Source organism: Ostrinia nubilalis, chromosome 30, assembly GCF_963855985.1.
Source record: "Ostrinia nubilalis chromosome 30, ilOstNubi1.1, whole genome shotgun sequence".
Taxonomy (NCBI): domain Eukaryota; kingdom Metazoa; phylum Arthropoda; class Insecta; order Lepidoptera; family Crambidae; genus Ostrinia; species Ostrinia nubilalis.
The window spans coordinates 6,517,633-6,545,498 of NC_087117.1; the positions used below are offsets into that span (position 1 = coordinate 6,517,633).

The 27,866-nt window shown below is 44.0% G+C and overlaps 3 protein-coding genes across 4 annotated transcripts; 2 read left to right on the forward strand and 1 right to left on the reverse strand.

The window, feature by feature from the left end:
* Nucleotides 1–1,455: 1,455 nt before the first annotated feature.
* LOC135086195 (WD repeat-containing protein 74) lies at nucleotides 1,456–11,055 on the reverse strand. Its single transcript, XM_063980995.1, has 8 exons — nucleotides 10,895–11,055; nucleotides 10,543–10,697; nucleotides 9,571–9,790; nucleotides 9,040–9,220; nucleotides 7,503–7,592; nucleotides 6,801–6,999; nucleotides 2,729–2,889; nucleotides 1,456–1,643 (listed from the first exon to the last, which is right to left on the reverse strand). Exons 1-8 carry the CDS (start codon nucleotides 10,956–10,958, stop codon nucleotides 1,475–1,477), a joined length of 1,239 nt encoding a protein of 412 aa, XP_063837065.1. The 5' UTR covers nucleotides 10,959–11,055; the 3' UTR covers nucleotides 1,456–1,474.
* A 3,986-nt stretch (nucleotides 11,056–15,041) lies between these two features.
* On the forward strand, nucleotides 15,042–20,906 carry LOC135086194 (zinc finger protein 501-like). Its single transcript, XM_063980994.1, has 6 exons — nucleotides 15,042–15,179; nucleotides 16,076–16,165; nucleotides 17,303–17,407; nucleotides 17,882–18,004; nucleotides 18,818–18,940; nucleotides 20,072–20,906. The coding sequence occupies exons 1-6, from the start codon at nucleotides 15,054–15,056 to the stop codon at nucleotides 20,294–20,296; spliced, it is 792 nt and encodes a 263-aa protein (XP_063837064.1). The 5' UTR covers nucleotides 15,042–15,053; the 3' UTR covers nucleotides 20,297–20,906.
* A 1,511-nt stretch (nucleotides 20,907–22,417) lies between these two features.
* LOC135086164 (keratin-associated protein 5-3-like) lies at nucleotides 22,418–25,642 on the forward strand. 2 transcript variants are annotated; one of them, XM_063980970.1, is made up of 2 exons: nucleotides 22,418–22,699; nucleotides 23,395–24,133. In XM_063980970.1, the coding sequence occupies exons 1-2, from the start codon at nucleotides 22,588–22,590 to the stop codon at nucleotides 24,012–24,014; spliced, it is 732 nt and encodes a 243-aa protein (XP_063837040.1). In that variant the 5' UTR covers nucleotides 22,418–22,587; the 3' UTR covers nucleotides 24,015–24,133. The 2 variants fall into 2 exon arrangements, with proteins under 2 accessions (XP_063837040.1, XP_063837039.1); XM_063980969.1 differs by lacking the exon at nucleotides 23,395–24,133 and adding an exon at nucleotides 24,221–25,642 and having other exon boundaries at nucleotides 22,424–22,699.
* Nucleotides 25,643–27,866: the final 2,224 nt, after the last annotated feature.

The following is a 27,866-nucleotide window of genomic DNA, read 5'->3' on the forward strand; positions in this document are numbered from 1 at the left end:
TACAGGTTTATATTTCGTATTTTTTATTGGCCCAAGAACGTAAGTACCTAGTCTTTGGCCTTCAAAAATTTCAAAACAACTGGTGTTAAATAATACATTGAGCCGTATTTCAAACTAGTATTAACATGAAACAAGAAATTCAAATGCTATCGCGAGGTAAGTGCAGCCAGCGCCATCTGTTGGTAAGTTACTGTATTAAAATACAGCTGGACGTGTCGTGTTGCTTGAATGAGGGTTTTCGCGAATGAAAGATCCGCCAGATGGCAATACGTAGACGCGAGGTCCAAATGCTGCATGATTGGTTATTTTTGACATTACATTGACAGATACTGCTAGGCCTCCTACTAGGTGGACCGACGATCTGGTAAAGGTCGCGGGAAGAGCCTGGATGCGGGCAGCGCAGGACCGTTCATTGTGGAAAACCTTGGGGGAGGCCTTTGTCCAGCAGTGGACGTCATTTGGCTGAAAAGAAAGAAGAAGAAGAAGAATTGACAGATATGTCAAAATCCACCAATCACGCAGCAGTCAGACCCCACATCCACGTCCCGCCATCTAGCGGATCTTTCTTTCGCTTGCACACTCACTGCGGGCGCCCGTCGCACAGTCGCGACAGCAACATAATTACGCGCGAGCGATAAGGATACCTAGCTTGGGGTCATTGGACAAAATTCTACGTGCTCACGGACCAGGCTTTACCTGTCTCAAACCCCTAGGTTGCGGAAAATAGCAACTTGTTGCTAATAATAGCAATAACATAATGCCCTCTGCGACTACAAAACGCAGTCACGTTTTGTAGTCGCAGAGGGCATTATGGAAACGAACGCCACTCGAAATAGAACGGCAACTAATGACACATTTTTTTTCCCTGTAAGAGGTTGTGAATTGAACAAAAAGGATAGATTCTACCACGACGGAAATGCAAAAACTTTCTTACAAGAAAGATATCCAAATTGTCAAAAATAAAAATTGATATCTAAAGGCAATTTGTATGAAAAGGTTAATTTTTTTGGAACTATTGAACTTCCCTCTCTTGGGGAAAGTTGAAAGATTGAAAGAATCATGCCCGTTTTCACCATCAATCCCTAATTTTTAAGCGACCCATAAGGTAACACTTAACAGGTATTTTGTTTTCATAGGGGTCACTTAAAAATTAGGGATTGATGGTGAAAACGGACATCAATCCTTTTTGCTCCAGTTTTTTTTTTAGGTAACTATAGTCTGGTCCGTGAGCACATAGAATCCCGTCCAATGACCCCAAGTTACCCATCCTTATCGCTCGCGCGTAATTATGTTGCTGTCGCGCTCGCACACTCACTGCGGGCGCCCGTCGCACAGTCGCGACAGCAATATACCTAATTACGCGCGAGCGATAAGGATGGGTAGCTTGGGGTCATTGGACAAAATTCTACGTGCTCACGGACCGGGCTTTAGCCTATTCTAAACATAAACACAATATACTTTATATCGATTTATTCTACGCATTATGGAACACGCTTTTAGCTTTCTTCTCTTTCTTCTTCTTATCCCGCTTCCGCTTCTGCTTCTCCGTGCTGCGCAGGAGTTGGAATATGGCGTCGTCGTCTTCGGAAGGCTTCGCTCGCTTCGCTTCAGGTTCAGGTTCTGATGTCTTGCGGGGCTTCTCACTGGAAGGAATAGATCAAGAAAACATTAAAATTAATGAGAATTGTGTGACGTGATCATTTTGGGACACCCTGTATATAAAAATCAGCTTTTATGGTAAAACGTAAACTAAGCTGTTCGTTCGTTTCAGCCGAAAGACGTCCACTGCTGGACAAAGGCCTCCCCCAAGGATTTCCACAAAGACCGGTCCTGCGCCGCCGGCATCCAGGCATCTCCCGCGACTTTCACCAAATCGTCGGTCCACCTAGTGGGAGGCCTGCCCACACTACGTCTTCCGGCTCGTGGTCGCCACTCAAGAACTTTCCTGCCCCAGCGGCCATCAGCTCTTCGAGCTATGTGCCCCGCCCACTGCCACTTGATTTTAGCAATTCTGCGGGCTATGTCAGTCACTCTGGTTCTCCTCATTTTTGATTCAATCACTTTTCGAAACTAAGCTTTTACGGTATATTCATTAGGCTGAGTTACACCATCTTACTTTAGCTTTAAACGTCAAAAATCTGTCAAACTCCATACAAAAATCACCGGTTATTAACATAGTTACGGTTAAAGTAAGTTGGTGTAACTCAGCCTTAACTAGTAATTCTACAATTTTTTTTATTTATTTATTTATTTGGAAACTCAACAGCTTTGTCAATATTGTTTCTTAACATTTTTTGTCCACGGACCCTTTAGGAAACTAAGCACAATTTTAAGGACCCCCTTATAAAAAAAGCTTTCCAGCGCCTTGCTGCTACCTTTATGAGGTCGTCGGTCCATTTCGTGGGTGCGCAGACCGCTGCCAACCAGTCATTATGGGAAGTCATTGGAGGCCTATGTTCAGCAGTGGACGTCCTGTTGCTGAAGTAATCTATACTAATATTATAAATGCGAAAGTAACTCTGTCTGTCTGTCTCGCTTTCACGCCTTAACCACTGAACCGATTTTGATTAAAGGCATAGATATAGTTTGAGTCCCGGGAAAGGACATAGGATAGTTTTTATCCCGGTTTTTGAAACAGGGATGCCGCGATAAACTTTTTCTGTGACACAAAATCCCACGCGGGCGAAGCCGCGGGCGGAAAGCTAGTCTTCAATAATAATATCCTCACCTGACAGTCTCCATATTGTCGAACAACTCGTCCATATCGTCTTCCACCGCCACCGCGACCGCCTCCGCTTCAGTGTTCTCCGCTCCGCTTCTGACGGAGCGGAGCGGTGTGGTGGTCTCAGTCTGGGCTAGGACGCAGGTCAGCTTGGAGGTTAGGTATTGCTGTGGAGGATTAAAGATAAGCTTTTAAACTTTTGCGTTCCATTTCAATTAAAATAGTAAGATACGGGTCTTAACGCGGCGTTTATTAATGAGTTACATTATGTACTCACGGCTTGACGTTTCGGTTGCGATGCTGTAGTCTGCTTGTGAGCATCGCACATAATGTAACTCATTAATAAACTTCGCGTTAAGACTACTATTTTAATTAAATATAAGCTTATTATGGAGTTTAATTTCATTTTCATTTGTTATTATTTTTACCAATTAAATGGTTCTTTTAAAGAAAATTAATGTTCGGTTCATTTATTTGAGCAGGAATTAGGTGATAATATCTCACTGTCTTTTAATGATTATTTTACTTAGTCACTCGATATAGTTTTTTGCTCCCATACTTGTCACTTAATAACTTGATATAATCACAGTGACAAAATATCACATTACCTTGTACACCAACTCCTTACTTTCGTACTCGTGTCACTTAATCACGCGATATGTCGCAGTGACAAAATCACGCGATAAATCACGGTGACAAAAATAATACATACCTTCTATATTAATAATTTCGTCAAGGGGTACGGTAGACTGGATCGAAACCTTATATGAATAACAAAGCATAAAAAAATAACGATTTTGAGTCGACAACATATATCCGCAAAATTCGGATAATGGAGAATTTCGTTAAATTCCGATGGCATTGACAAACAAACCGCTGTCGCCATCTTTAGTAGTTCACCATCCACTCACTATGCGATCAACGCCAAAAGATAGGTTGTCATCGATCCATAAATAAATGGAAATCAGTGCGTTTCGCGATTTTTATGATAATATACTCTTTGTTATGTGTTTTTTCTTTAAACCTGGTATTGGCCGATTCAACCACAAAAAAAGAATATTAGCCATAACCTTAGTTAAAGTCAGTGTTGCCAGTCGGGTCTTGTCAGAAATTACCAGAAATATAAAAAAAAGTAACCTTTTTGAATAAAAAGTAACCTTCATACGGGGGGGGGGGGGGGGGGTGCGGAGCGATTGTGTAAAGGTTGTTCATGGATGGAAAATGAATACAATTGATCATCAATCGTTTACCTAAATTCGAAATTTTGATCATTCCATGAAGACCGAAAAGTGACCGGTCGTATAAAACCGTTTCCTGGATTTGCGTTTTATTATCGAAAAACATTCGCTAAAATTCATTTTCTTTAACAAATAATAAATGAAATTCATGTTTAAATGCAGTTTATGACATAATTTTTAAATTGTCACTATTAATATTTTTTACTGAATAACCTGTAAAAGTTGATTCTACAATTTCTGAAAAATCACCTAAAAGTAACCTTTTCATTAGTGTAACCTAAAAGTAACCTATGCAGTTCAAAAGTAACCTAAAAGGTTACAAAAGTAACCTTCTGGCAACACTGGTTGAAGTTCAAATGTCAATGTCATTTAGTTTTTCACAGTGATAAATTCCAGTGACATGCAATTTTTGTAATGGTAAAATATTTGTAAGAAACTGCTGGAAACTGCAAACAAATGCAAATGTGCAGTCGATGTGTGGAATGCGACAACATTATAGGTACTCGGTAAGCGGCTTAATATATTTTTTTATTTAACCCGAAAAATAATAATAAATGACCACATGCATAGCCTGTGTTGAGTTGTTATCAACATAAATACAGAAACAGACACGATTTTTGCCCCGTTTTCTGATAACCGAATAGACTCCTTCATGCGCAAGTTCCACTTGAGCTCGGCTGGTTCTAATTATAAATAATTGTGTAATATATTTTTGCAGATAATTTCAATTATTGCGAGTGTTGTGGCTTAGAAACAATTAGGCAGTTAAGAATAAACAAGGCTCGGGCACTATCAAACCTTTTTCCTAAAAAGCAAAAAGCTGCTTCTGCTGCTTCACAAGATTTATTTGATGACTTTCAGGTAAGTTAATAGTGTAGGTCACTGAGTAAAGTAAAATAATAATAATAATAAATAAACTTTATTTATCTTTCACAGAGGTATAAATAAATATAGAGGTGGGAGGATATACCTACACCTACATACATTCACAATACTTATTATTATTTGAATATTTGTCTAAAAATAAAATATATTTCTCTTATTAAACTCAGTTAGCTCAGATGGAGCGCGACAACGGAGAAGTCGAGGATGTAGGTTCAATTCCTGCATGTGGTGTATTTTTTCATCACATCTTATTAAATTTGTTTAATAAGAGTAACACAATATATTTCTCTTTTAAGGTTGATAACGAAGAGTTGGCGCTAATCGAGGATTCATTGATGATTGATGATGCTTCTTCGGACAACAAGAAAAAACAGCTACTGTCAGTCAGCAGTGATGATGCTTCTTCAGACAACAAGGAAAAACAGCTGCTGTCAGTCAGCAGTGATTTTATTTCTTTAGAAGAAGAGAAAGAAAACATATCAAATGGCGGGCAGACCCCCGAAAAAACGTAAATATTCAAGCAGGTTTAGTACAGAATATCAGCCCCCCAGGACTAACTATTTATATTTAGCACTTTCAAATAACACCATTCAAGTATCAGTACATTCAGTTGGTTCTATGATTTATGAATGTGTTCAATGTCAAGCACTTCATTTTTTAGGTGAAAAAATTTAAAATCATTTAAAAAATTGTTGGGTCTATGTATGGGAAGGTATACATAGACCCAGACAGTCTTAAAGCCAATTCCAGAAATATTATTAGCATTTTTTGAACCAAACAGAACAGATGAAAGTGTTCGACAATATCTTTACACTGAAATTCCGACACATTTCAGATTTTATCCATGGACAGTGGCAACCACGAATATCTCAGTCAGCGGCTGATAAAGTAATTGCAAGAATGTATAATTATTCCTTTTCTGATCGGGAACGATATTATCTCCGGCTATTACTTCTTCACGTCAAAGGGCCGACTTGCTTCAGAGATGTTAGAACTTATTAATATGAAAATATTATTTACACATCATTTCGAGAAGCTGCTCAAGCAAGGGGGCTACTTTTTGACGATCAAGAATGGGAAAGATGTTTGGATGAAGCAATTGGTTTCAAACTTCCTCGGCAATTACGACAGCTGTTTGCGTTAATTTGCGTGTTTTGTGAAGTAACTGATCCTAATGCTCTTTGGGAAAAATTTACATCACATTTTATCTAAAACTTTACAAGATCCCGCCCTGAAATATTATCCAAACAGTTGGCTTTACAAGAAATTGATGAAACATTAAAACTCCACGGAAAGAGACTAACAGATTTCGGACTTCCGGAGCCAGATATTGATGAAAATAGTATTTTCTTATCTGATCCCGTTTCTGACTATTAATAAGAGTTATTTACATAACCTATATTAACGATTGAATTTGATTGTTTTGTTAATTTGTCTTAGTTTATTTTGAATGTTGATTTAAAATAAAAATAATTTGTGTAAAAACATTTGCAGTTTTTATTTACCATATTTATTAAACACAACTAACGAAGCTATATGAATTTATATTTAATATTCTTTGAGAACCGATGACTACAGAAACATCTATCTACATTTTGCACCTAGAATTGTGTATTATGAGTCAAATTGCACCCGAGCGAAGCCGGGTTTTCATCTAGTTGTATAATAATTCCTTGCTCTCATACTGATGTACTCTAAGCTGCCTGTCCAGACTCGTACTAACAATTAGTCTTCCTTCAGCTACTGTGGTTATATCAGTGATGGCGCCTGCGCTACCTTTATAGCCGTCACTCGATATATCACAGTGACTAAATATCACGTGACAATAATATCACATTACCTTCTGCACCAACTCCTTGCCATCATACTTGTCATTTAATCACGTGATATATTATCATAGTGACATAATCACGCGATAAATCACAGTGACAAAATATCACGTTACAATAAATTACCTTGTACACTAATTCCTTGCTTTCATACTGATGCACTCTAAGCTGCCTGTCCAGACTGGTACTAACGATGAGTCTTCCATCAGCTACTGTGGTTATATCAGTGATGGCGCCCGCGCTTCCTTTAAAGCCTTTATCAGGTTTGCCCTTTCGTAGGTCCACTTGGTGCAGTTGACCGCGACCGAAGCCCACTAGGACTTGCCTGGAATGACAATTAAATAATAGTTAAAGGCGTAGATAAACTAGCAACTTCGTACACGTAAAAATCTAAGGACGCACACGCAGCTAAGTTAGCGTAATCAGTGTTTTCAAGCCAGCTTTGAATTTTATTTAAATTGATAAAACGCTATATGCGTTGAGTTTTCTGAAATTATCAATTTTTCTACGCACTTTTCCTAATTTTCTTTCCGTAAGAACCTTCTACAATTTATACTAGAAACCACAAAACAATATGAAGTCATTCTCAAGTTACTGACGTGAGAAGACGAATCAGGGATAATTTTTTCATTCTTGTCTGGCTCTCATTTGAAAGAGCAGTCAAAATTAAAATATCTATAACGTAGGCCCTTTTCAAGGCACTTATACACGTCCCAAATATAGCTTGCCATACCACCACTTCGAGACAACATTTCGGCACTTATTCGCATTTCTGAGTCAAAGCTACAACTATTCATATCAACATTAACATCACTAATGTGATCATACCTTTCGTCAAAACTGGGCGCCATGCAAGTAGCGGCCATTGTGAATTCCACGTTACACACCGGCCTTCGTTGCGCGCGAGTGTCGTATAACCTGAAATGTATTAGAATAATGACGTTTAATGATCTTTAACTAACTGCAACGTAAAGGGGGATAATGTCACACCGTGGTTCGTGATAATTCAGGGACAAACTAATGACCAAATGCGTATACTGTTATTTTTCCGAAGTGGTGTTGGAGTCGGTTTATTTATCAATAAATAAGTCGGTTCAGCTCCATGCTTGAGTACTGATGTTCATCACGCGATATATCACAGTGACCTAATATCACGTCACCCTATGTATCAGCTCGATTCTCTAGTGATTAGTCTATCTACTGATATCACTTAATCACGCGATTGCTCTTAACAAGGTTTTGTCACTCGATCATTGATGAAATTACGTGAAAAATTACACATTACTTTGTGATGCATCAACTCCTTCCTCTCGTACTCACTTGATCACGCGATATATCACAGTGAAAAGATATCACGTGACTAAACCAATATATCACGTTACCTGACGTATCCATGCCTGGAACACACAGCAAGCAAGTTTCCGCCCTCATTGGGCAGGAACGTGAGGTCTGACACCCACACAGGCCTCCGTAGTTGTAACCAGTCATGAGGCAGGTTCTTGGCGCAGAATGTGGGCTCAGCCTCACCTAGGCGGTACACTTTCAGGTCGTTCTCATAAGACGACAGTGACAAATGAATGACACATTACCTATGTAACTTGATCACTCGATATATCACAGTGACAAAATATCACAGTACCTGACGTATCCATGCCTGGAGCACACGGCGAGTATATTCCCGCCCTCATTGGGCAGGAATGTCAGGTCAGACACCCACACAGGCCTCCGGAGTTGTAACCAGTCGTGAGGCAGGTTTTTGGCGCAGAATGTACATAAGCCCTCAATGTAACTGTTTGTTGTCCCAAATAAAGAGAAAAAAAAAAAAAATGTGGGCTCTGCCTCGCTTAGGCGGTACACTTTCAGGTCGTTCTCATAAGACGACAGTGACAAATGAATGACACATTACCTATGTAACTTGATCACTCGATATAGGTATCACAGTGACAAAATATCACGTGACAAAGTACACATTTTTCCTTACATTGAACACAAACACACACACGCACACACACACAAACACACACACACACACACACATGTTGGTTTTCTTTTGTTATTGTAAGTTCATCTCATATTCAATTAATGTAGGTATTCAGTTAAAGCTAAATAAGTATTAAGTTATTTATTAGTAACCTAAATTGCTTATTTATAGCGTCTGTATTAGAGGAAGGCGCTAATGACTGCGACACAGTCTTTGACTACTGCAGTCATTAACGTTTCATTTTGTCTATGCACAATTGTAATTGGCTACAAATAAAGTTTTTATTATTATTTTTTTTATTTTATTACCTGGTGCGTCAGCTCCTTCCTCTCGTACTTGTCACTTGATCACTCGATATATCACAGTGACAAAATATCACAGTACCTGACGTATCCATGCCTGGAGCACACGGCGAGTATATTTCCGCCCTCATTGGGCAGGAATGTCAGGTCAGACACCCACACAGGCCTCCGGAGTTGTAACCAGTCATGAGGCAGGTTCTTGGCACAGAATGTGGGCTCAGCCTCACCTAGTCGGTACACTTTGAGGTCGTTTTCTTCGCCTCCTGAAGAAAATGACGAAGATTGATAAGTATTTTGATTAATTGCTACTCATTTTATTTGTGAAAGTAGGTTTTTATCGTCAACTGTGCGACGGGCGCCCGCAGTGAGTGTGCGAGCGCGACAGCAACATAATTACGCGCGAGCGATAAGGATGGGTAGCTTGGGGTCATTGGACAAAATTCTACGTGCTCACGGACCAGACTATAGATACGACGCGCAGCAGACGTGCACTGTGCGAAAAATTTTCGTAGCTAGGTCCGACGAAATTCTTGTCTTGTCTGCGGCAGACACAGTGAAATTTCTTAGCGTGTACAAGAAGCCTTAAATGAAAAATCTACTCCATCAACTGTACCTGTAGCAAACAACGTATTATCATCAGGACACATCCTCATCTTATCAATCTTGCCGACTTGTATGACCTGCTCCTGTTTCTTGCTCCACAGCTTGACGACGCCTCCAGATACTGCGGCCAGGAGCTTCCGCTTGTACCGTCCGAGGCCCACAACGTGTCCGGTGCCGAAGTCTGCGGTGTAAGTCTTCGTGAAGCCATCTTGTGTGTTGTATACTTGTATCTGGAAACACATACTTACTTTTTTTAGGGTTTCTTATCCAAACTATTTATTGAACTGAACTGAACTGAAGAAAGTACCTAAACCTATGTTCAAATTCTCAAATCATTTATTTATGCAAGTAGGCTCTTAAAGGGCACTTTTACACGTACCTACCAACCCTACCTCATACAAAACTCATAAAACTAAAATTATTTTATGCAAGTAGGCTTTTAAAACTTTTACACGTCCCAGTATTAACCCTACCACTGCTTCGGGACAATAAATGGGCCAGTGCTGAGAAAAAGCAGCGCAAGAAACTCAGTCACTATTGTCAGCCTATTTTCAAAGATAAAAAGTATGTTCATGATTTATTGGTGTCTTTTATGTGAATCTCAAATGATATTCTGATATTCACTGCACAGATTTAACAAGGGCCAGTAAAGTAAGCCGAATAATGTGTGTGTGAACCAACAAAAAAATGCATGTAAGCAAAACTATTCCAAATATAGTATGTAATAATAAAGCTTTTTGTTCATCTACATTTCAAGTTAATTCCAAATATAAATTAGTATAATAATTTCAACAAACTTATCTTTTCAGGAGGACTTCAGATAAATAAATTTAAAAAATGCCTTATAACCTTAATTATACACACAGGAAGTTAAACCTTGCAATTTACGAGTACATAAAGGTACACCGAAGGCAATTGGACCTGGCTCAGTATTCAATGTAAGGAGATATCCTTGCAACACTGATTTTTAACCTGAAATTACCTGTTGATTCTGCTTAGCCACTAATATTTCTGTCTGTTCAGCATTCCCCCACGCCATGCAAGTGATGCCGTCATCCTTCTGAAGAGTTTTGATGTCCACGAGGTTTTCTATGCACTTCTTACTGTTTTTTGTAGCATCTGAGTGATACTTTATGTCTAGAAACAAAATTGAATTTTTAAGAAATATACAGTGTAAAATCTTATTAAGACTTGTTATTTGTTTGTATCTGGTCTAATATTAACTAATTAACGTATAAAACACTTCTGAAAGCCTATAAAGTAAGAATAAATAGTTATTTGTACATGCAAAGTGAGCATGGTTTTAACTTTGGCTTTTTTGTGGTTATACTTACGCTTGAATGAACCGATTTTTGTGGCAACGAATAAATCAATTTCTTGGTCTTGTGTTAACGTCATTTTGGGATTAAATATTAAACAAATTACGCAAAAAAATCAATTTAAACATGCATTTTTGATGAAAACACAACACGTGAAAATTACTGTCAAGCAAGTGTCAAATCACGAAAAGAACTGTCATGCGTGTCAGCTGTCAAATGTCAAAGTTGTTAAGTAAGGCTTGGTCTACACAATAACTAAAATTATTTAATGTTTTACCAATAAAACTAAAAATATTTTTCTTCAAGTGCCTCTTATTCACGCAAAAACTTTTAGACCGATTTTGTTGAAACCACAGTGTTTAACACAATTCTTAAAAAAGAAATCTTAGTTTGACCGAACTTCACTTTACGAGGACGAAGTTGTGCCAAAAAGTGCAAAAGCTAATTTTCCTTATTTGTGTTAATATTCTCGTCCTTATCGTTAAAAACTGCAATAATAAAATCAATTTTATCGTTACTTATTCACAGTTACACTTATTCACACAGACTTAACGAGCTGTGCAGTGCTTACTGTGACTGTGTCAGTGAGTGTAGACCGTGCTTTATAATAAAACGTTCCGTTCCACCACACACACTGTAACTGTATCACAGGCAGGATAAATCGTTTTGCCAGCAGGCTAAATAAAAATTATTCCATGGTATTTCTCTAAGAACTTAAAAAAAAGTGAAACTGTCAAGAATTTTGTTGACGAAAGTTTTGTGCAATTTTCGGATTTCCTCTTGTTTTTGTGAAAATATTGTATTGAAATGTATTTAAATATACAGCCATTTAAAATATTCATTCATCAGTGACTAGTTTCTGCTGAACAATGGCTTTAAAACTCGATTTTGAGGCATTATGCCGTACTTGTTTGTGTAGTGATCATCTCCATCCTATATTTCTAAATGCTACAAAATCTACGCGGTATTCTATTGCAATAAACATGATAGCTGGACTGAAGGTTAATATACACTCGCTTATTTATTAATCGTATGTGAAAGAGCAGTATAACATTATGTATTTTATTATGATTATTGGTACTTACGAACGCGGAAGTTACAATGTTATTATGCGCGATAAATTATTGTAAATAAACGATTTATATTACATTAAATCCCCTGACGTATGCATTCTAATCGTGTAATAAATAAATTCTAAAGGCGTAGGTACAATATTTTGCTTTTTTCATACTTTTTTTTTAATGAATAAAGATTCGTGTTTTCCAATAGATTTTTAAATGTGACGTCACATAAACTAGGACCCCTCTCACCCCCTTGTCACATAATGTCACACTTCGTCGACCCCCTCCCTCCCCCTTGTCACACTTCGTCGACCCCCTCCATCCCCCTTGTGTAATTTATGGATGCCCCCCTATGCCCCCCTAATGTAGTTTGAAAAAATTTGAAACTGGTACCAGTGATAAATTGATTTTTTTATTTATTTATAAGCCTTGTATTTTATTTTATTTCTTATTTTTAATTCAGGTTTAGTTTATTTAAATAAGTAGTTTAATGCCTGTTTTCAACATTAATCCCTAATTTTTAAGTGACCACTATGGTACCACTTAACAGGAATTTTGTTTTTATAAGGGTTAAACTACTTAAAAATTAGGGATTGATGGTGAAAATGGGTATAATATTGTTTTATTTATTTAAGTGATAAATTGTACATATTATTATAGTCTAGTTTATTGTGATAACATTAACATAGGTCTTTGAAAATAAATTTAACACTCCATATTACATAGATTTGCTTCCTAACTCTATTATAAAAATTTCCAGGTTGAAATAAACGATGGACTGCCTCAAAAAATGTGTTTAACATGCATAAACAATCTAAACAGTGCCATAAACTTCCGTAAGCAATGCAAAGATGCCGAGACACAACTTTTGCAAGCGAAGACTGAATCTGAAACCGAATTATTTGTTCCTGAAGTAACGATGGAAGAAAAAGGTGACGAAGAAGAAATAGGAGAAGATAAAAATGAATCGATGGAGTTAGAAGACAATGATTGTGATGATGATAGACCGATTAATGATTTAGTAAATGAAACTACAGCGGTAAATGACGAAGAAAATGATACGGTACCGATTAATAGTAGAGAAGAGATAGAGTCTAAAATAAAAGAAAGGAAGATATTGAAACGTAAAAAAATTAACGCTGATGGACCTTTGTGCAAAATTTTAAATAAAGTAGACAAAAATCAAAGAGTCAATTGTAATATTTGTCAGAAAGAGTTGTCCATTAGGTATGTTGTTATTTTGAATTTATTTTCTTACTAGCTTTCTGCCCGTGGCTTCACCCGCGTGAAATTTTGTCTGTCACAGAAAAACTTTATCGCGCGCGTCCCTGTTTCAAAAACCGGGATAAACCTATCCTATGTGCTTTAAATCGGTTCAGTGGTTTAGGCGTGAAAGCAAGACAAGAGTTACTTTCGCATTTATAATATTCTAAAGCCCGGTCCGTGAGCACGTACAATTTTGTCCAATGACCCCAAGCTACTTATCCTTATCCCAACTAATATTATAAATGCGAAAGTAACTCTGTCTGTCTGTCTGTCTGTTACGCTTTCCCGCTTAAACCTCGCAACCGATTTTGATGAAATTTGGCATAGAGATAGTTTGAGTCCCGGGAAAGAACATAGGATAGTTTTTATCCCGGTTTTTGAAACAGGGACGCGCGCGATAAAGTTTTTCTGTGACAGACAAAATTCCACGCGGGCGAAGCCGCGGGCGGAAAGCTAGTTAATTAAATTGCTGTCACGACTGTGCGACTGGCACCCGCAGTGAGTGTGCGAGCGCGATAGCAACATAATTACTCGCGAGCGATAAGGATGGGTAGCGGGGGTTCATTGGACAAAATTCTACGTGCTCACAGACCAGACTATAGTATAGATTTGAGAAACATACAGTTACATAGGCGCGGTGGAATTATGTCTCAGCGCCATCTGATGGTTGGACCATAGTCCAGCCTATGGCGGGCTCACTCTAGTGGGCCCGATCGAGGGGACTACGGACGCGGCCTGAGGGCGCCACGGTCACTCAGACCTTGACTCAGGCCGTGTCCAAGGTCCCAAGGGACGGCTTTAGGATCAGTTGATACCATCTCGGTTTTTCTATTTATACTAGGCTTAAAAACTCCGACACCGCGATGCAGGATTGTAGGCGCGGCGGTGTGTGCCATAGTAATTAGTGTCCCAGCGCCATCTGTTGGTTGAAGACTGCCACTAGCTTGTAGTGTGGCGTCAATAGATGTCGCCACATTACCATACTTGATTCTTGATGATGATGGTATCCTGCAGGAGCGTAGACCGCCACATGGCCAGCTACCATCCGGCGCTGGACGCCAGGGTCAAGTGCGAGCTGTGCGACAGCAGGGTCACGCGGGAGAAGATGGACAGGCATCTGAGGCTGATGCATGGGCCAGGGAACCTTACTTGGGCTTTTATTGAATACGTGGATATCAAGGTCGCAGCGCAGACGTTTGCGATCGGGCCGTATCGAGCGCATAAGGCGCCTGATCAGTAGCCAACCCAACTAGAGGGTTGCCCACCGCTGTGTTGGACCATAGTCCAGCCTACGGCGGGCTCACTCTAGCGGGCCCGATCGAGGGGACTACGGACGCGGCCAGATGGCCCCACGGTCACTCAGACCTTGACTCAGGCCGTGTCCGGGGGACGGGTTTAGGACCAGTTGATACCTTCTCGGTTTTTCTATTTATACTACGCAGGGTAAAAAACTCCGACACCGCGATGCAGGATTGTAGGCGCGGCGGTATGCGCCATAGTAATTTGTATCCCAGCGCCATCTGTTGGTTGAAGACTGCCACTAGCTTGCAGTGAGGCGTCAATAGATGTCGCCACATTACCATACCTATAGTCTGGTCCGTGAGCACGTAGAATTTTGTCCAATGACCCCAAGCTACCCATCCTTATCGCTCGCGCGTAATTATGTTGCTATCGCGCTCGCACACTCACTGCGGGTGCCAGTCGCACAGTCGTGACAGCAATATAATTACGCGCGAGCGATAAGGATGGGTAGCTAGGGGTCATTGGACAAAATTCTACGTGCTCACGGACCGGGCTTTACTTGAATAATGATGTGATGGTAATCCTGCAGGAGCGTAGACCGCCACATGGCCAGCTACCATCCGGCGCTGGACGCCAGGGTCAAGTGCGAGCTGTGCGACAGCAGGGTCACGCGGGAGAAGATGGACAGGCATCTGAGGCTGATGCACGGGCCGGGGAACCTTACTTGTGGGGTGAGTATGATTTCGGCATGGTGACGAATTCTTACTTATTATTATTTAAGATTTTAAACTTTCGCGTTCCATTTCAATTAAAATAGTAAGACACGGGTCTTACGTCCACGTCTGCTTGTGACCACGGCTGCAGCATCGCAGCCGAAACGTCAAGCTGTGAGTACATAATGTAACTCATTAATAAACGTCGCGTTAAGACCCGTGTCTTACTATTTTAATTATTATTAGTTGTTCATTTATTTAGGAAAACCAGGGTACAGTGTGTAATAATAAATTAGGCAACAGGTAAACCACTTACGAACTAAGGTGGCCCCACTAGGTGGACTGATGATCTGGTGAAGGTCGCGGGAGGTGCCTGAATGCGGGCGGCGCAGGACCGGTCTTTGTGGAAATCCTTGGGGGAGGCCTTTGTCCAGCAGTGGACGTCAATGAAGGTGGTACAGTACGCAGAACTGACGGCCGATGGGGCAGCAAGGTTCTGGAGGTCATGTACCGGAAATCAGCGTGGGACGTCCACCCACAAGGTGGGATGACCTCATGGAGTTAGCAGGATGGCGCTGGATGCAGGCCGCTACCAACCGGGCGATGTGAAAATCATTAGGGGAGGAATATGATGGAGATCTTTATATTTGATGTGTATCCTTTTGTGAACAATAAATAAAAAAATAAAAAGTTGGCTCAATCCAACGTGAGTCTTGATAAATGAAGTGTGACGTTTGCACCACAACACTACCGTAGTACTCATGCATTGGCGTATTTAGGGTTATTTTTCTGGGGCCCGGACCCTCATTTGGTCAGTTGACTTTGAACAATAGAACTTAAAATGGTTCATTATAAATAATTATCTTGATATTACACTGGTGATATTACAAACCCCATTCTTCTGTTGATTCCAGTACTGCAAAACGGAGTTTCAAGACAGAGAGAGCCTGGTAGAACATATCACCACATGCACCGCCAAGAAAAAGAGGAAGCCTTACAAAAAAGTAAGTTCCGAATTAAATATTTTGTTTTGTTGTGTAATTGTAAAACTATGAGGTTTTGCGAGTTGTAAGAGTGCAGGAGACATCGTACCAAAAGTTTCAAGGGGTAGCAAGGGGGGAGGGGCTGTATATTTGGGATAGGAATATGGACGATGAACGACTTCTAACGGGAGGTTGAAAAGGAAATTAAGAGGGGTGGGGGCACAAAACTAGGGGGTTTTGCGAGTTGTAAGAGTGCAGGAGACATCGTACCAAAAGTTTCAGGGGGTAGCAAGGGGGAAGGGGCTGGATATTTAGGATAGGAATATGATGGACGAAGAACGACTTCTAACGGGAGGTTCGAAAGGAAATTAAGAGGGGTGGGGGCACAAAACTAGGGGTTTTTGCGAATTGGAAGAGTGCAGGAGACATCGTACCAGAAGTTGCAAGGAGGGGCTAATTAGAGAGGGGTTTGGGGGGGTAAGGGTGGTAGAAGCACTTCAAACGAGAGGTTGGAAAGGAAGTTAGAAAAGGGGGAGGGGGGGCTGGCGATTGGAGGGTAAGGGTGCAAAACTAGGGGTTTATTTTTAAATTCAGATATCAGTCAGTGTGTCGCGGGATGAGCCTGGATGCGGGCAGCGCAGGACCGTGCATTGTGGAAAACCTTGGAGGAGGCCTTTGTCCAGCAGTGGACCCAGCAGTGGACGTCATTTGGCTGAAACGAAGTGATATCAGTAAAGTACAATAGCGTACTCTTCCCATGGATGGCGTAAGATGGCGTAACAAACGAACGTCAGGCCTCCCCAACCCGTCTGGCCAGCGTGGGGAGTTTAGGCCAAATCCTCCATTTGTCTCTGTTCAATTAACGTCGGCGGATGGGACAGCAAGGTTTTGGAGTGGAAGCCACGTACGGGAAAGCGCACGAGCCACAAGGTGGACCGACGACCTTACAAAGGTAGCAGAATGGCGCTGGATGCAGGCCGCTACCAACAGGTCATTATGGAAATCATTGGGGGAGGCCTATGTTCAGCAGTGGACATTCTGTGGCTGAGATGATGACGATGATGATGATGATGATGAAACTTAGATAGGATCGTGCTCCTGCAGTGGAGATTATTTAAATGATCTGATGAAAATCAGTATATTTTCTATTTTGTCTAGGGTCGCGAGCTAGCTGAATGCGACTTGTGCCAGAAAGTGATGCAGCGAGCGAGTCTGCGACTCCACAAGGCTGTCAAACACAAAGGACTGAGGCCTGTTTGTGAGGTGAGTGGAAATAACACACACACCCTAAGATGTGCAAAACTAGGGGGTTTGAGTGCAGGATACATTGTGCCAGAAGTTTCAGGAGGGAGGGCAAGTGGGGCTAGAATATTTTGTTTGGAGCTTGTTGGAGAGGGGGCTGAGAAGGCTCTAGCCTAGAGACGGAGCTGCAGACGAAGGTCCGAGCTAGGACAATAACTCGCGGCTCCGTTTCTTTGGGCTCCGGTAGGTTTTAGTGGGTAGGCCGCCTTTTGTGAGCAGGCGGGGAGAGTCCCACGTATCCCTCTGGCCGTCCCTATCGACAAGTGGGTATGCAAAGCGTTTCCCGACGTTAAAAAACAAAGGGGTGGTAGAACGACTTCAAACGAGAGATCAGACAGGAAGTCAAAAGGGTGACTTCATATCAGAAATTTCAGAGGGTGACACACACTTTTCTTTGTTCATTGTTTATTTATTCAAGCATATTTATAATTCCAGCACTGCGGCCGGTCTTTCGGCAACTCCATCCGTCTTCACGAGCACTACCGAGCGAAGCACGGCTATGAAAAGTTCAAGTGCGGCCGCTGCGACTACCAGTCGGCCAGCGAGTTGGCTATGCAGGTGCGTCATCATCAGGGCCCCAATTCACTCATTACTGTTGTAGAAAATTCAATGAAACCAGTATCTACGTTAAGACATAAGAATGCTTGATTAATGTAAGTCAGCCGGCAGCGCTCTGTTCCGATATAGTGACGTCATCGTTCCCGCGCCGAGCGGTCACTGAACTTTTTTGGTAATTTGGCCATAACTTCGTCAATTTTTGTCGTAGAACAAAAATTTTTGGACTGTATATTAAGGATTTCTTAGCCCTATAAATCTGCATTCACAACAAAAAATAGTAATGAATTGTTATTTTCAACTGCAACGCGATTGGACGACGAATCAAAATCAGCTTTTTGACAAATCCGTATCGCGGTATCGTTTTGACGGCTAGTTCAAACGAAACTGAAATGAAGAACGAAGCTGACAGAAAACTATTTCTTCTCAAACGCAAATCAAGCGCATCACGAACATTTACTATGTATTAGTAATTTTAGTTTCAGAAATAAGGTGTTCGGACTTTTAATAAAAAGTGCTTAATCTGTTGTTTCGTCGTGTGAAAACCGCGATACTAAATTGAAATTCAGCTGGAATGAAAATGGAGCACGAGTCGAACGCTACTTGAGTTTAAACGCGATTGAATGATCCAAATGCTGCATGATTGGATATTTTTGACATGACATTGACAGATATGTCAAAATCCACCAATCATGCAGCATTTGGACCTCGTGCCTACGTATTGCCATCTGGCGGATTTTTCAATCGCGAAAACCCTCATTGGAGACATTACAAATTAGAAGTCGCATATTTTTATTTTATTTTCTTTATAAACAGAACCACGAAAGACGGCATCGCGGCGAGAAACCCTTCGTGTGTGAGGAGTGCGGCGCGCGTTTCCACGCCGCGTACTTGCTGGCGCAACACAAACGCGGGCACACCACTGAGAAACCTGTCAAGGTGATTATCTTATAATATGTAATCATTAAACACAAGGTCCCTTGGAGTGACCCCGCACTTAAGGCCAGAATCCCTCCTCACATGTTACAATACCCCTCCCCTCTAGTACCGAGTCCCCCTCCCCTCTAGTCCATAGTCCATAATTTCCCCTTTGGTCCAGATTCCCCTCCTCTTTGGTCCAGAATCCCCCTCCTCTTTGGTGCAGAATCCCCCTTCTTTTTGATCCAGAATCCCCCTCCCTTTTGGTCTAGAATCCCCCTCCCCTCTAGTCCAGAACCCCCCTCCCCTCTAGTCCAGATCCTCATCCCCTTTAATCCAGCATCCCCTTCTCCTCTAGCCCAAGAGGGCTGTGTCAGAATTCACCCTCCTGTGCCAGAATTCACCGCCCTGGGCCAGAATTCCCCCTCCTGGGCCAGAACGCCCCCACCTCAGCTAGAATCCCGCCCTCGGCTAGGCTCTGACATTAAATCACAAAACTCCGTCATCGCGGCGAGAAACCTTTCGTGTGTGAGGAATGCGGCGCGTGTTTCCACGCCGCGTACTTGCTGGCCCAACACAAACGCGGGCACACCACTGAGAAACCCGTTAAGGTAACTATCTTATACGTGATCATTACCTTATGTATGTCCATGTGCCATTACAGTATGTCCCCCATACTCAGGCCCAAGAACTTCCCAAAGAAGTGGGAAGAGTGGTGAAGATTTCGTATCAGAATTTATGTAATTCGGCCGTTTGGTGTAGTGGTTCAGAACGGACTACTATGCCGAGAGGTCCCGGGTTCGATTCCCGGCCGGGCAGAAATTGAAATGATGAATTTTAATTTCTGTGACGGGTCTGGGTGTGACTATGTATAATATTTATGTATTTAAAAAAAAAAGTATATAAGTATGTTTATATCCGTTATCTAGTACCCATAGTACAAGCTTTGCTTAGTTTGGGACTAGAAGCGTAGTGTGAAATGTCCAAGGATATTTATTTATTTATTTACAAAAAAAAATATATTTAAGTATGTTTATATCCGTTGTCTAGTACCCATAGTACAAGCTTTACTTTGGGACTAGCGGCGCAGTGTAAAATGTCCAAGGATATTTATTGTATTATATTCAATGACGATAAATTTCTCCATTCCAGTGCGACCAGTGCCCCTCCAGCTTCAAATCGAACAACAGTCTATTAACCCACAAGCAGACCTGCCACAGCGACCGAAGCTACGTGTGCCTGGTGTGCGCGCGCGCCTACCGCTGCCGGCACTACGCCGTCAAGCACAGCCGCGCCGTGCACCGGCTGAGGGGGCCGCCGCCCATTGCTAGGGGGGACCTAGGCAGCGTAGGGGGGACCCTAGAGACTGCTACATAAGAACATAGGACACTTAAATCCCCCCTTCCCCAAATTGGTCCTCCTCCTTAAGGAACCCTAAGTGTCTAAAAACCCCCCTTCCCCTTGAAAAAAACCATAAAGTGTCTATAAACCCCCCTCCAAAACACTACATTTAGTCTTAAACCCCCTCTTAGTAGAAACATTAGTGTCTATAAACCCCCTCCAAAATACTCAAATTGGTCATTTAGTCCCCTTAACCCCCTCTCTAACTCCATAAGAAACTTAAGTGTCTGTAACCCCCCTTGAAAGAAACCTACTAGTGTCTAAAACCCCAAACAACACTCCAAATTAGTCGTCCAGCCCCCCCTCCTATTCAAAAAGTCCAAAATGAGTCCATAAGCCCTTTATAATACCCCCAAACCTACTCAACTTAGTCCATAGCCCCTAACGATCCAAACTCAAGTCACAGCTCGCCACAGCGACCGAAGCTACGTGTGCCTGGTGTGCGCGCGCGCCTACCGCTGCCGGCACTACGCCGTCAAGCACAGCCGCGCCGTGCATCGGCTGAGGGGCCCGCCGCCTATCGCTAGGGGGGACTTAGAGAGCGTAGGGGGGAGCCTAGAGACTGCTACATAAGACACTAAAGCCCCCCCTCTCCTTGAGTAAATTTAAAATTAAACCCCCTCAAATACAGTGAAATTGGTCAATTAGACCCCTTTCCCCCCTGACCCCAATGAAACTTAAGTGTCTTTAACCCCCAAACCCCTTTAAAGAAACCATAAAGTGTCTATAGATAAACCCACCTCCAAAACACCAAAATTGGTCTTTTCTTCCTGCTCCCAACCCCCAAAAGAAATTTAAGTGTCTAAAACCCCCTCCTAGTAACACTCAAATTAGTCTTAGCTCCCTCTCTCCTTGAAAAATACACTCAAATTGGTCATTTAGCCCCCCCCCCCCCCTGACCCGGAAAGAAACTTAAGTGTCTTTAACCCCCCTTAAAAGAAACCTTAGGGTCTATAAACCCCTCAAAACAGTCCAAATTAGTCGTCCAGCCCCCCCTCCCCTTCAAAAAGTCAAAAATGAGTCCATAAGCCCTTTATAATACCCCCAAACCTACTCAACTTAGTCCATAGCCCCTAACGATCCAAACTCAAGTCACAGCTCGCCACAGCGACCGAAGCTACGTGTGCCTGGTGTGCGCGCGCGCCTACCGCTGCCGGCACTACGCCGTCAAGCACAGCCGCGCCGTGCATCGGCTGAGGGGGCCGCCGCCGATCGCTAGGGGGGACTTAGGGAGTTTAGGGGGGACCCTAGAGACTGCTACATAGGATATTAAGTACATAGGACACTTAAAACCCCCTTCCCCAAATTGGTCCTCCTCCTTAAGGAACCCTAAGTGTCTAAAAACCCCCCTTCCCCTCCTCTTGAAAAATATAACCCCCCTCCTAAGATAAATTCAATTTGGTCATTTAGCCCCTCTTTCCCCCCTGACCCCAAAAGAAACTTAAGTGTCTTAAACCCCCTACCCCCCTTGCACGAACCCATAAACGGACGGACGGGGGGGAGGGACTAGTCAATGACACTTAAAAATAAACTTACGTGTCTAAAAGCCCTCTCAAAACACTAAAATTAGTCTTCACTCTTCAAGCCTTTGAGAAAATACTAAAATGTTATTAGTCCATCTCTTGCCAACCTTTGAAAAATTGAATAATTTTTTGTTAATGTCACAAATAATTTCTTTTTGTTGATTCAGTTAAAAAAAAATCTTGAATAAAAGTTATTATTTCATATTTTGGCTGTTTTACTTCACTTTATTTATCACTAATATTAAAGAGGTTTGTGAGCTTGTTTGTAATAGAAAATAACTCACTAAATTGATTTAGAAAAAGGAACATTAGCTTGAGAGAATAGGTTTCATTTTCATAGTTTTTATAAAATCATGCGGATGAACTGCGGGTAAAAGTTATAATAGTTTTTATTCAAAACCCCCGGATACAGAACCCTAAAAAGTGACCATAACCATAACATAAACTAGCTATTTTATATTATGTGCATGCAGCTTTATACCTATAGAGAAGAAAACGAGGTCACATTCCTCTTTACAAACTTCTTTCACATCAAATTCAAGCCATATCGCGGAAAAAGAAAAAGAACAATCCGAAATTTTGAAAATTGAAAACCATGTGATCATCTTTTGTTCTCCCACACCAGACGCGTTCAACCATCCTACCATGGCCCAAATTTTCAAGTAACCAGTTAAAAATCTAGAAAAATTCCAAGTTTCCAACCGGTCAAATAAATAGAAAACCAAACACAAAACCAGCGTAAGCATGGCTCTAGTATTGAGGAAAGCGGTAATGCCGAGAAATGTCTCGCTGCTGAAATGCATAAAAGGGCGACAACTTGCTACTACAGCCCACAAGAAAAACGCCGCACCACTGTGTAAGTATTTTTTACAAGCTTTTGTAATATAATTTTTAAGTTTTGCGGACTTTTACCTACGTACCTATGTTGAAGTAATCTTTGAAATTGCTCTCGATTTAGAATGAGCGTGGTACAACACTAGCTATTTGGGTTGAGTAGAGTAGGGTTTCGTGATTGAGTGGTTCCGTAGTGATAATTGTTAAAAGTGTAATGTCTGGTAGCTATAGTTCGTGTGATGTATCTGTAATCTTTGCAGTGGTCTTTGGGTGGTAGAAGGGCGATTGTACCTAATGATGGTGACTGCAAAAGATAATTTGCTTTAGTGGATTAGAATAAAAAAAATCTGAAGGTAAGTGGTAGATTAGTCATTAGATTTGTAAGATTTGAATCTGTTGCTAGATTAACACTATTTCATGTGCGTTTATATTTTTTCCTTGGTTTTTCTGAAAAAAGCGACTATCGTGACACCTGTCAATTTGACATGTGTAAAACTGATCGTTCTCAAACCGGGTTTCGCTTTGTTTACCGCGTCTACCGTGCCCTCCCGCCGCTGGCGAGGTTTGTGAGTGTTATTTTGGAGAACGGTGGTCGCCAAGGGACCTCCAGCCTATAATACTCGGCGAGGCGACGCGCATCTGTCGTTCTTCCGAATAGCATCCGCAGCCAGCCAGCGGCTTCCTTGCCGAGTATTATATGATGGGTGTCCTTTGCAGCGGCGGCCTACTGCGGCTCGTCGGCCTTCGGCCCGGCGCTGACCGGCCGCACAAGTATCCTCTGTTGCGGCGACCAAACTGGCTCAGTGCGCTGTTACGCTGAGAAAAAAGATGACGAGAAAAAGGAAGGAGCGTGTCCGTCTTGCGGCTGCCCCTCCTGCGGGCCCTGCTGCCCCTGCGGCCCGTGTGGGCCCTGTGGACCTTGCGGCCCATGTGGCCCATGTGGACCCTGCGGACCCTGCGGCCCGTGCAGATGCCCATGTCCCTGCGGCCCTTGCGGACCTTGCGGCCCGTGTGGTCCCTGCGGGCCTTGCGGGCCATGCGGGCCCTGCGGCCCCTGTGGACCGTGCGGCCCTTGTGGACCCTGCCGATGCCCTTGTCCATGCGGCCCGTGTGGCCCCTGCGGCCCCTGCTGCCCTTGCCCCTGCCCTCCAAAGCCGAAGAGCGCAAAGTGCGAGTGCGCTGCTTGCGCGGGCTGCGCTTGCTGCGCCACGTGTGGGGCCCCGCAGCAACAGATGGCGCAACCGCCGCAGCCTGCTGCGCCTGTGAGGCACGAACAACAAGAACGCAAGAAAGACAAGCTCTCCTCACGCATCACTGGGGTCAAGGTCAACCCATGACAACTTGAAGAAACATCCTTAGAATAATTTGACTTGCCCTTTTGAATTACGCTCACAATTTCAATCATTTGATATACGTTTGTTTTGATTATTTTTATTTCAATAAATATTCTGTGTTACATTCTGTTTCATTTCGCCAGTCTAACTAATTTAGGAACATATTCAGAATTTTAATCGAGGTGAATAGCATAACCATACCTTTGCAGCGAAGGCAGTGCTATGCCGAAGCTTGAAGGATGAGAAAAGGGCCCTCTGCTTGGGGTACACGAAGATCGGCAATTCGAAGCGACTGTCACCGGTGCGCAGGCGACAAGAGCCGCGCAGGGCGCTGCCAGTGCGCCTCAGCATCTCGTGCCCGACGATCGTTCCAGAGACGAGGCCGAAGATTCGCGTAGCCGTCCGGCACTTCAGCCCTCCCCGAACGAGACCCGCGAATGCCCTCGCGTCGCCATTTCTCGCAAACTGCGGCAACCTCTTGCAAGCGACTCAAGTCGCAGCCATGTCCAAGCGCTCCTACTCGAAACCCTGCAACTGCGGGTGCCCCTGTCCCTTCCCCTGCGGACCCTGTGGCTGCCCTGGCGGATGCAACTGTCTCCCCCCACCCTGCAACACCCCTCCTCGTTGCATCCAATACATGACCGGCTACTACTACTATCCTTATGGTACTTGGTTCTGCGGACCGTACCACGTGACTGGAACCTGCTGCCCCGTCGGACCCTGTGGACCTTCGTGCGGCCCGTGTGGCCCCTGTGGCCCATGTGGGCCTTGCAAATGCGGGCCTTGTGGTCCTTGCTGCATCTGTCCTGCGGCTGTCTGCCCTATGCCCGTCATGAGCACCCCGAGTCCTTGCGCGGCGACGGCGTCGGCGCCTCCTCCAGTCCGATCCGGTGTAGTTCCCGGCAACCAAATCAAATATCCCTTGTCACAAGATAACACCCGGCAAACGAGCAAGTCGTCTGGCATTGCGAGATTCTTCCCCTTCAATAATGCTGCTATGGACCCTTCTCGAGGACCAATAGATCCCAAACGCCACTTGCCCACCGCTACAGTCCTTTCTTCTTTCATGTGCCCGTACAGCACCCAAGTTAGACCAGACTCTCCGTTCGACGACTTGTTCCCGCGACCCCAGGTTGACCGCCCCAAATCGGCCAGCAACACCGCCAGTCCCAGCCAGGGTTACGCTCCCAACAATAAGAGCTTCACTGACACTTCCATCCAAACTAGATTCCCTGAATTAGACCCCAAATACAAGAGCCCACTCCACCTTAAGGCATCCAGGCAGTGCCCCCCTCTTGAGAAGCCCAGGACTATCATGACTCAGGAACAGAGAGACAGGCCTAGATTTAAAGCTGGCGCGTTTGACTATGCCTCCATCCCAAACTATAGGAACCCATACCCGCGTCCTAACATCAATGCTGAGTTTAAGGCATACGAATCTTAATCCCCAACTATGACTAACTAGGTTGAGACTACAATCCTTACTAGACCTTCCCTGATCGTGACTTATTAGGCGAGACTAGACACTCGGATAACGATGCCTAATACTTAGCCAAAGTAACACCGACCACATCTTGCAATAGCTCTGTAACGAACGCGCTCATAAGTGGAATAAACTATCAACCTACAAACGATAGTTTCATTTATATCTAGCCCTCTTACTTAGTGAGATTGTAGGATTGTCATTACAGTACACTCATCCTTTCAGCGAATGTCGCCACGAAGATGGGCTTGAGAGAGCACATAAATAAGATTCAGCTAGAGCCGCCGCTGATCAAATTCATGCAGACCAGGCCACAGCTGGAGGAAGAGTTGCCTCGGAGGGCCGCGGCCACGCCACGCCAGAGCATTTCCTGTCCGAACCTGTTTAGCCAGAGGACCCAGGAAGACGGCGCACCACATTGCGATCACTTGCCGAGAACACACTCTGCACTCTTCTACGAGGAACAGAAATGCCCGAATTACTACAGACACCCCCCTGGTGTAATGCAACACTGTCTTTACTCGGAATCGCCACAAGCTGCGCCGGAAATAGAACCAGAATTGATTGGGACGAGCCCCGTCGATGATGCCCTAGCGAGGCTTTGCACGAGTACAGTTTGCGGCTGCGGTTGCGGTTGTGCAGCGCCCTACGGCTGCGGGTGCGGCTGTGGTCTCCCGCCGCCCTGCAACACCCCCGCGAGATGCGTACAACACATGACTGGATATTACTACTACCCGTACGGAACCTGGTTTTGCGGACCGTATCACATACAAACGGGTCCCTGCCCTTGCGCTGGCCCTGTTAGACCCGGCGGTCCCTGTGGGCCGGCGCCGCCCTGCCCTGGTGGACCATGCGGCCCTCTCGGATTGGGGCCCTGCTCTCCCTGCGGTCCTGGATGCTGTGGTCCGTTCGGCGGTCCCTGCGGCCCATGTGGGCCTTGCGGACCATGTGGCCCATGTGGGCCTTGTGGACCTTGCGGACCGTGTGGACCTTGCGGGCCTTGTGGGCCGTGTGGGCCTTGTGGTCCTTGCGGGCCTTTCTGCTGTGTACTTCCTGACGTGCTTGATATTTGCGGCGTATGCGGACCCTGTGGCTGTGGACCGTGTGGGCCCTGCGGACCCTGTGGACCTTGCGGATGTGGTCCTTGTGGGTGCGGGCCTTGCGGATGTGGATGCGGCCCTTGCGGATGTGGCCCCTGTGGATTTGGGTGTGGCCCCTGTGGATGCGGCCCATGTGGATGCGGTTGCGGACCCTTTGGATGTGGACCTTGTGGATGCGGATGCGGTTGTGGGCCTTGCGGCCCGTGCGGCCCCTGTGGCCCGTGCGGGTGTGGGCCATGCGGGCCGTGTGGGCCTTGTGGATGTGGCCCTTGCGGTTGCTGCAGCGGATGCTTCTGCGGTCCGTGTCTAAGTTGCCAGTGTCCTCCAGTCCCCGTCTGCGGCCCGGTCTCCCCCGGCGGTCCATGTGGCCCTACAGGCCCGAGCGGTCCAGTCGGGCCTTTACCGAAGTGCTGCATCGTCGGTTCGTGTATGGCGACGGATCCACTCGCGAAAGAAAACGAAGTTTGCTTCTGTGACAACTGCCGAGCGGCTAGAACGGTGGCCTCTGAGGCGAAGAATCCAGAGATCATAACTTCGAAGTCATTACCGCTGCCTCCCCCTCCAAAATACGACCATAACCCGAACATCATCAGGACACAACCATACAGCAAGGTGAAGCCAAAGTTCCACCATAAGACGGTGCCTCCTTTCAGTACGGTTCTCGCAAATTACTTTTCGACGCAATCCGGCAAAGTTGGTGCTGAAAAAGCGATCAAAACCATCCAGGAGTTGTCGCAATACAAGAAACCTCAAAAAGCTAAGATCTCAAGATTCCCCATAAGCTTTATGAAGACATAAGTTCACAAATTGGATATTTTATAAGTAAATCAGTATTTTATGTGCCACCCGATTCCAGATCCGATGTACTTAACGATAAGCAGAAAGCAATAAAAATGGTTTATACAAAGCAATTATATTTTTTATTTCGAGAGGGACACTGTAGAAGGGTCATCACTATAGGAAGAGGGACACTATAGGAGGACACTATAGGAGGAGGGATACTATAGGAGGAGGGACACTGGGGACACACTGTAGGAGGGACACACTGTAGGTGGAGGGACACGCTGTAGGTGGAGGGACACGCTGTAGGTGGAGGGACACGCTGTAGGTGGAGGGACACGCTGTAGGTGGAGGGACACGCTGTAGGTGGAGGGACACGCTGTAGGTGGAGGGACACGCTGTAGGAGGAGGGACACGCTGTAGGAGGAGGGACACGCTGTAGGAGGGACACTATAGGAGGAGGGACACTGGGGACACACTGTAGGAGGAGGG

Bases quoted from the DNA above. Each gene is read 5' to 3' on its own strand.
- LOC135086195 (XM_063980995.1), bottom strand. From the start codon at position 10,958: ATGACGTTAACACAAGACCAAGAAATTGATTTATTCGTTGCCACAAAA. The intron at 9,791-10,542 runs GTAATTTCAGGT...ATGTGTTTCCAG, and splicing joins TGGCTAAGCAGAATCAACAG to ATACAAGTATACAACACACA. The intron at 2,890-6,800 runs GTAATTTATTGT...AATCCTCCACAG, and splicing joins GCAAGGAATTAGTGTACAAG to CAATACCTAACCTCCAAGCT.
- LOC135086194 (XM_063980994.1), top strand. From the start codon at position 15,054: ATGGCCAGCTACCATCCGGCGCTGGACGCCAGGGTCAAGTGCGAGCTG. The intron at 15,180-16,075 runs GTGAGTATGATT...TGTTGATTCCAG, and splicing joins CGGGGAACCTTACTTGTGGG to TACTGCAAAACGGAGTTTCA. The intron at 18,005-18,817 runs GTGCGTCATCAT...CTTTATAAACAG, and splicing joins CCAGCGAGTTGGCTATGCAG to AACCACGAAAGACGGCATCG.
- LOC135086164 (XM_063980969.1), top strand. From the start codon at position 22,588: ATGGCTCTAGTATTGAGGAAAGCGGTAATGCCGAGAAATGTCTCGCTG. The intron at 22,700-24,220 runs GTAAGTATTTTT...ATACCTTTGCAG, and splicing joins GAAAAACGCCGCACCACTGT to CGAAGGCAGTGCTATGCCGA.